This window comes from Lagopus leucura, unplaced genomic scaffold (assembly GCF_019238085.1).
Source record: "Lagopus leucura isolate 7727_CA_CO unplaced genomic scaffold, USGS_WTPT01 97-37_obj-0_obj, whole genome shotgun sequence".
In the NCBI taxonomy this organism is placed as follows: Eukaryota; Metazoa; Chordata; class Aves; order Galliformes; family Phasianidae; genus Lagopus; species Lagopus leucura.
In genome coordinates this window covers 27,445-35,936 of record NW_024966513.1, presented here as the reverse complement: position 1 = coordinate 35,936, position 8,492 = coordinate 27,445, and the positions used below count along the sequence as shown (strand labels likewise).

Genomic DNA, 8,492 nt, shown 5'->3' with positions numbered 1-8,492 from the left:
GACCCCACAGACTTCAGAAGGCTTTGGATCTTGCTGTTTGTGATACATGAACAAAAAAGTCTGATTACTATACAAAAGTATTGTGAAGAAGGAAATGCTTCGTTGCTCATTACGTTTTTTTGTTTAAACACAAGCAAAAATGCTGTTAATGTAGAAGGATGGAACCCGCATAGGAGAGCACTCAACAAGCAAGCAAACATTTCACTGCACATTAATCACAAATAGAATAAGTTCTGCTTGCATAAAGGCCCTTAAATAATTACTGCAGATCTCAGTATTGCAAACTAGAAAGTACCTAGAATAGAACATATCTGTCAGAGGTCAGTTCTGCTTCAAAGACAATACAATACATCACCCAGACCACCCCAGTGCTCACCTTGGAAGACAGCAGCGTTCTGGATGACGAGGAACTTCAGCTCCATGCTGGCAGACTGCAGGAGCTGCTCCATGTTCTGCCGGGCCGCCACCTGATACTTCTCTTCCATCCTCCTCGAGCAGCACGTGGAGCCCTTGGGGATGCATACCTGCAAGTCCAACCCTGCAGACAGACAAGGGCAGGGAACTCCTGTTAGGAGGTGGGATTGCTGCAAGCAGAGAGGAAACCAACTGCATGCATTTTAATTGCTGCAGTTATTGTTTGACGGTGTTTCTGGAATTTGTCCTGAGCAAGCAGCTTAGTCAAAGGAGAATAGTGATAAGGACTGCTGAGCAATAGCCCTGAGAGCTTGCTGTCCTCACATGCCAACACAGTGATTGCTGCAGCTCCGTGCACTGCATCCCTAGGAGCATGGGGCTGAGTGACACAGAGCAGTGCCCTGCTGCCTCCTGAGTGCTGAGAGAGCGTCAGGGAGGGGCAGAAATGGAAGGGTATGTGGATGAAGGAGCCAGGGCTTTAAGCTGTGGGTTTACAATGAACAGAGCAATACATGGGCTGTGCTCATCATTTGCCTAGACTTATACAACTAGGTTAAGACAATTGTTACTTGTCTGTAACCTCCATCCTTTTGCATTCACAGCAACAGCAGTAACAATAGGAAACCAAAAGAATCACTCGTTTGGTTGGGTTTTTTAAATGCAAAATTCTAAGCCATACACACCTCCTGAGCCCCCTCAGCCATTTCCCCATCCAATCCTTTCTCCATACAAAAAGGCAAAGCCACGGCTCACTGCTTCACTCACACCTATCCCACTGCACAGGGACAGCCCCTACAGCACACTGAATGCTGCCAAAGGCCAGCGTGCAATCATGGGAACACCAGCACTGAACAAAACCAGGACACAGCAGCAGAGGGAACATGGCTTGGTCCAGCACTCCGGGCTGCACTCAAAGCACTGGGCAGCGATGCACCTTGCATGGTTTGGCATTCTCAAAAGCCTGGAGGTGGGAGGCAATGTCTGTTTATATTTTAGAAAACATCATCAATACAATCCAGAGGAAAGAGAATCACTTGTTGTTCAGACAACAGAAGGAGCCAAGCCAGTGAGCTGGAAGCAGCAGTAATAAGAAGCTCCATTCTCAATCAATTTTCAGTAGCAGACACAAATAGGATAACAAGCTCATATCAGAGAAAAATAAAAGCCCTCAGCATGCAAAACCAATTCAATGCAACTATTAGAAACTCCAATAGTAAGCAACATCTCCATGCAAACACCACCATGTCACAGCTACCTGGGGCCAGAAGGCAGCAGGATGCTTTCACATCTCAGCCACTGCCATCCCAATCGCAGCACTCCAGGCATGACAGAGCTCCCCAGAAACAGCATTAGGTGTCTGTCCTATGTGACAGACAGCCCACGTAGGGCTGAGTGCCCCCAGAGCCCCTCAGCTCTCACTGTCCTCCCCTTCCTGGAGATTGTTTTGCTTTAATAAAAGGAGCTGAGCAAGTTGGGTAATTTTCATCTTTGCTCCAGGAGGATTATGCATCCTTCCAGGCGTCTTTCTCCTTCCTTAAGTCTTTTACCACATTCTCTGACTAATTAGTAGAAAGTGTCAAAAGTCACTTTTCCGGTGTACTTCAGAAGAAGAGGATTAATATTAATGTCAGTTCAATCGTGTACCTGCTGAAGAAAAGTCATGCACGGTGTCAAGAGAAGCAGCAGCTGTCAGGGCTGGCAGCAGAACCCCATCCTTCCCCGTAGGACAGCCTTTTGGGGAGGAGGAGAAAAAGCTGCAAAACCTTTTGTCTGCAACACGGAGAGGAACTTACACCAATACTGCAGCAAAGCAATGTGTGGTAAAGGGACAGAGAGGCTCTGGACCCACACTGGGAGGCACAACACCATCCTGACCACAGCCTGTTTCCTCTTCTGCAGAATGGGGCACACAGCACAGATTTCATGGTAGAGCTTTAGGAAAGAGCCAGCCCCGCTGGCAGCCAAAAAGTGAAGCTCAGCAGTTGAGGGGTGATAGGCATTTCCCACGTTGGACAAATAAGAACCCATCAAATCTCTTTGCAGCAAGGTACTGCCTTAATGAAGAAGTGGTTATAGAACAGTGAGTTAAAGAGGTATTTGAGTCCATTTACACCGCAAAAAGACTTTGCGTGGTCCCTTTAACACTACAGTACAGCCATGAATTTCTTGTTAATACAAGGCTTATTTCCTCCTACATTTATTATATTAGGACACGCTTCAAATTAAAAGAAAAAGCTTCCTATGATTAATGGAAATACCAATATAGGAAATCAGAGAGTTGGCAATTAAGAGATCTGTGCAAGCGAGAGCCGGGGATGGGAAGCACCAAGGTCACTGCTCACCTCCCATCCTTCTTGTTAGCAATTAAGCCAATTTCGCCCCTTAAATGGATTTTTATTTTCGTGAAGTAAGTAAAAAGACAGACACGCAGCAGCAGGGCAATCATGGAGGAGGAGGAGAGAGCCTGGGAATTAACTTTGACAGCTTAAAACGTTTTTTACAGAGACGGGCAACTGACACCAGTGAGCAGAAGCATCTCGGTGGGCACAGCAGGTCAGGGCAGGCAGGACGGGCTCCTATCAGCCATGAGGGACAGCCTGCTGGAATGCAGGCTGCACAAACCCTATGGCACAGTGCCCACGGGCCCCCGAGCCACCAAATCCTGTCCCTGCCTTGCAGCCCACCCCTCCAGTGCTGCATCCAACCCAAACACCTCCATGATGGCTGTGCCGCACGACAGCGGAGCCCATTCCTCTGCTTAATGGCCCTTGCCGATAAGATTGCTTTTATCTCCCAACCTACACACACCCCTTTTTCTTAAAGTTTCAAGCCATTACACCTCCTAATACCGCTGTCAGCCCTTGCAAATGACCTCTTCCATTTGCTATAGATCATTACAATTTCGTTTTTGGAAAGAAAAGACCCCACACGTTACTCCAACAGGTTTTATCCCCTGTGCCCCATGCCAGACCTGGGCCATTTATGCCATCTTGGGGAGCAGCAGTGTAAATGCTCTGCTGATTCCGGAAGCACTCTTGGCTGACAGAATCAATTTCAGGAGTACCCTGACTCTTCCTCCTCCTTCCAACACAGGAGATTTGTACCGGGATGAATTTAAAGCATTACATTTGACTTTGATGTACAATTATTCCCGCAGATAGGTGGTTAGCACAGCAGCAGTGGAAATCATTTCAGCAGATTAAATGTCAAAAAAAAAAAAAAAAAAGAAGAAGAAGAAGAAGAAGAAAAAAAAAGCCCAGTGATGATCTGCAGGCAGCTGTGTCTTAGGGATGCTGAAGGAGTCCAAGTGGATTTTCAGTGCCCTCAGTCAGCTCCAGCCCTGCCACCAGGTAGAGCCAAGCTGTGTGCTTCCCTGCCAGATCCAACAGCTTGCATGAAGTTAACATTCCTCCCAGTATTGCCAAAATAAGAGCCAGCCCCTGGTGAACGCCACACTCTGTGCTGGGAGCATCGGGGCTGCCCCATAACACACCCATAGGAACATTGCTGCCTTCTGCTTTTAATTGACATGATCAATAAAGCACCTGTCACCTGTTTTTAATGCCCAGCATTGGGGAGAAAAAGAGATGTGACTGCTCAGAACCCAATTAAAGAGAGACAAATTATAAGCCAACCCCATTCAATAGGTGATCGCAGTTGGAACAGTGTGGGTACAACAGGGAGATATTTATTTCTGCTTAATTGTTCTGCTCCATCTTTCAGAAGCCCTGTGAAATGGGTTCTTCCTGAAGCCTTGTGGACGGCCAGATGAGCTCCACACCAACGTAAGCACTCCACAGCATCACTTCTTTTAAAATGAGAGGTTGTGGAGAGAATAAAGAGGTGATGCCATGTGAGAGCTTCCTCCCCCTGGAAGGAAAATGCATCAAGCACATCACCATCAGCAATATGGAATTAATTCACGGGTACCATACACATTTGTTACAGTCATATGCACAAGCCCTACAGTCATCCCAAAGACATTCTATTCAGGATGTTGTTAAAATTAACCCTTGGAAAAAAAAAAAATAATAATGATCTCACTATAAAAGCACTGCCTGAGGAGGTTACTAAATTTTTAGGGTTCTGCCTCTGCTCTTAACTATCAAGAGAGCAACTTGCAGGCCTGAAATAATTAAGAACAGAAAACTCAATTATCTGGTAAGCTAAGATGTTAAAGCTGAACGGGAAGGCTGCATGGGGAGGGGACCATTAGCCCAATCAGGAGGAGTGGAATGAAATGGGGGGGCACAACGGGAGCCCTGCATCTAAAGGGAACCATTGGGATCAGTGCTTCTTAAGCTGGGCCCTGGCACACAGCAGCTTCCAGAATTAGTAAGAGGAAAAAAAGAAGAGAGCCCAACTCTTTGGGTCAGCCTGTGGTACAGCATCAAATCCCAGTGCAGAAGCAAAAGGTTTATCACCTCTATTTTCACAGGGGAGATCTATACTTGCTTCCTTCAAAGAAACTGGCCAAAAAAGCAGGGAACTGAACTGGGAGGAGGAAACACCCACAGGCATTTCTGCTGAGACATGTTCCTGGTGGCAGCCCCAGTTATCCCACGCAGGGCAATCACCAGCCCAGACCCCAAAGCCAGGAGAGTGCGGGGGGGCAGACCAAAAAACATCAGCTTTGGAGCAGGGACACACAGCATGCACGGAAAGTTACCCAGCCACAGGCTGAGGGAGCCCACGGGCAACAGCTCCACAGCCAGAGCATCACCCAGAATACAGAGCAATGCAAATGGCCAAGAGGAGAGCGCAGCCCTGAGCTGCAGAACACAGGCCAGCAGCTGCAGAGCCAGAGCAGAGCTTGCTGCCTTCAGCTGGAATTATTCCCACTGCATTGGCACCAAACAGCACGACGCTTCCTTTGCATTTATCAGAGGTGCTCAGGTTTTTTTGTTGGTTGTTGTTGTTTAAATTATATTTTATTATTTTAATTAGAAGCAAGACCGGGCTGCCCTATGAGAGTGCTGTGCCAGCGTCCCCCACCCACCCACACACTGATCCTATAACACATCCCAGTGGCATTTCTCCTGCATGCACTGGAACTCTGCAACATTTCCTCTGCTCCCACCTCAGCTGCTCACGATGCAAATCAGGGCTTCTCGAAGTCATGATTTTCCTTCTGTGTCAGAAAACTAAACCAAACCCACATTTTAAATACACTGCATAAGCCCTCAGTGATCTGTGGGCAAAGGATCTCAGAACTGATTCCACGCTGATTTGTGACTGGCAACTCCAAAACTTCTTTTTTAATTGACAGATGTATGAAAGGAATAAAGCAATAAACAGAAGCCTGGAAATAGTGCTTGAGTGATGTTCCCCCATTACTGAGATTGATGCAGCTGCTTGCAGGAGAAGCGAGTGCTCTGAAGTGTAATTACTGCACAGACTCGTGCAAGATGGGCCAGACCCAAGGTATCAGTGAGCAGTCATTGCTTTAATTATGATCAAGTTTATGTACTTCAGCAAATGTAAAACCTGCTTTCACTTTGATATAGGGAAAGTTTATCACTGCAACAAGCTGGCAGCACTCTGGAAGCAGGCACGACCCATGGGTTGTGAAGATGGAGGGGGACTCCTTGCTCCCCAAAACTCTGACCGGCAGCGAGGGCTCCCAGAGAGAACCACAGCATTCCAGAAGCCGGACCCCACCCCGCACACTACCCATAAAAACGAGCTCTGAGATTACCCGGGGATCAAAGCAAACATTCCACAGCAGCAGGGGAAAATATTTGATTACAGACAGCAGAACGCAGCGTTTTAATGGTGATAAGGGCAGCTCCCTCCCCTCCCGGCAGCTCTCCATGCAAACACCTCGCCCCGAGCTGTTCCCAGCGCTCCTCTCTCCCTGCTACCAGGGACCGAGGGATGCCGATTTCGGAGCACCGGGGAAAGAGACCGGAACCGTAAGAAGGGGCTGTAAGGACAGGAATGGGCGAAGGAAAGCTCTCATTTCTCAGCTCTGGTAGCATCTCTACAGCCACAAGCATTGCGGATGGGCGCTCGCAAACACAGCGGGCTCAAATGCCACCCCGTCCCCCTGCTTCTCCCGTCCCCGTGCGCTGCAGCGGAACCTCTCCGTGTGCCGGCGGTGCTGCACCGCTCACGGAGCATCTCTCGGGGCTCTGGGAGCAGCTCCTTCCCGCAGCTCCGCGCCCGTCTGTCTGCCTCTGCTCTCCTCTCCCCCCACTTTCGCTTCGCTCCAAGCCGGGCAGGGCAGAACCGCAACACCGCGGCACCGGGCAGCTGCGCGCGGAGCTCCCCCAGCCCTCCCATCTCCGCACACCTGGGGAAGCGGCACTTCCCAGTCCCCAAAAAGCTGAGAAAAGCCCATGGAAGGCAAGGAGATCCGTTCTCGCTCCGATGCCTTTATACAGGAGCAGAGCCGCTCCCTTCGACGGGACCGCAACGCTCCCACGGCCGCCCCCGAACTTCTCGCTGCGGAGCGGCCGAACCACGAGTGCGGTGAGACAGCGCACCTCGGGAGCCGAAACCCGACGGCGTTACCCGGTCTCCCACCCGCCCACCGCGCGGCGGTCGCGAAAACACCAGGCGGCCTCACCTGGCACGGGGTTCTCGGGCACCCACTTGGCTCCGGGTTGCAGCACCTGGAAAGCGGTTCTGACCGGGCGGCAGGCGGCCTCCCCCGCCGGTTGGGCGAACCCCGAGGCTGCCAGGAGCAACAGAGACAGCGCCAACAGCGGCGACGCTCCGCCGCTCCCCGACATCCTCCCGGGGCGCCCAGGCGCTGCCCTACGCGCCGCCGCCCGGCAGCGGGGCAGCGCGGACCGGAGCCCGGCCCCGAGTACCGGGAGCGGCCCCGCCGCGCTCCCATTGGTCTCCTCCGAGCCGCGCCCCGCGCTGATTGGCTCCCGCCCCGGTACCGGCAAAACTTCCCCCGCGCGCGGCACCGCCCCGGAGCCCATTGGCTCTTCGCACGGAGCTCCCACCTGCGCGGCACGGCCCGGTGTGCAGCCGGTGCTGCTGCAGTGCGGAGCGACCAGGAGGGGACGAAGAAAAAAACCTCTGTACGGTTCCCGGTGTAAAAAACGGCTCAGACGAGCAGCGATAACTCGCTGGCGGCTCTGTTTCGCTCGGAGTTTTTGCAGAGGGATGAAAAACACCGAGATTTGCTGTGCGCTTGTTGGAAGGAGCGCCTCGTTCGAGTGCCGTATGGCGACGAGGCGATGGAGCTGTGATGTGCATCGGTGCTTAAGGGCTGTCTGACAGCACGCTGTGCTGTTTGGTGCAGGTTGGATGTGCCTCAGCAGCACGGCAGGCAGTGTTCCCATCAGCAAAACGTCTCGATCTACAGGAACTTGGAGGAACCCAAAAATGCCACTGTGTTCCCCGCTGCCTCACCCCAGCAGAGCAGAGCACGCTGTGACCCATCCTGTCACTGCACACATCGTTCTGTGTTCCTTAAATGACACACGGCCACGCGAGCTGCGTGGCTCTGCGAGTTGCTGCACCAGTTTGCAGCTTCCTGATGGATTTGCAATGTTTCTGCAACAGTTTGGGTTTCTGGTACTGTGTTGCTTGAGGAATCAATGAGACTGAAATGCGAAACACAGAGGCCAGCATTTGAAGGCCTCCTATCTCCACACTGTTGCAATCTATATTATGTTTATGGTCCAACTAACAGTTGTCTAAAAAGCACTCGAGCGTATCTTGCATTCATCTCCAAAGCTGCTGTGTATATTTCATTGTAGCACGGCTGCTTTTGCTGCTCCAGGTAGCACACAGGTATCGTCAGGCATGCCATTAGCACAGAGAATTATGTGCAGTGCCAAGCAGGCAGCATTCAGGGATCTGTTCAGACTGTGGAGCACTTGAAGATCTTGAGCCAAATTAGAGAGCAGCATTACTGTTCTTTCCTGGATCTGGCTTCACGGAGGGGCATGTCATTATCTTGACAACATTTCCCTGCAAAAATAATGTTTTCTTATCAACAAGGAGTGATGGCAGAAGGGAGCTGAAGCCATGGAAGCACAGCAGAAAGCTGTGGCAGCCTCTTCTGGCAGCCACCAGTTGGCTCATACCCAAAACCAAAGGCAGCAAATTCCAAA

General features: G+C 50.9%; 1 protein-coding gene across 1 annotated transcript; it reads right to left on the bottom strand.

Moving 5' to 3' along the window:
* Positions 1–376: 376 nt before the first annotated feature.
* Positions 377–7,151, bottom strand: LOC122192610 (glypican-3-like; the record flags this gene model as incomplete). The annotated part of the gene is made up of 2 exons (XM_042893217.1): positions 6,986–7,151; positions 377–538 (listed from the first exon to the last, which is right to left on the bottom strand). Coding segments are annotated over exons 1-2 (328 nt in total), but the record flags the coding sequence as incomplete, so codon positions are not given.
* Between the last annotated feature and the right edge of the window lie 1,341 nt (positions 7,152–8,492).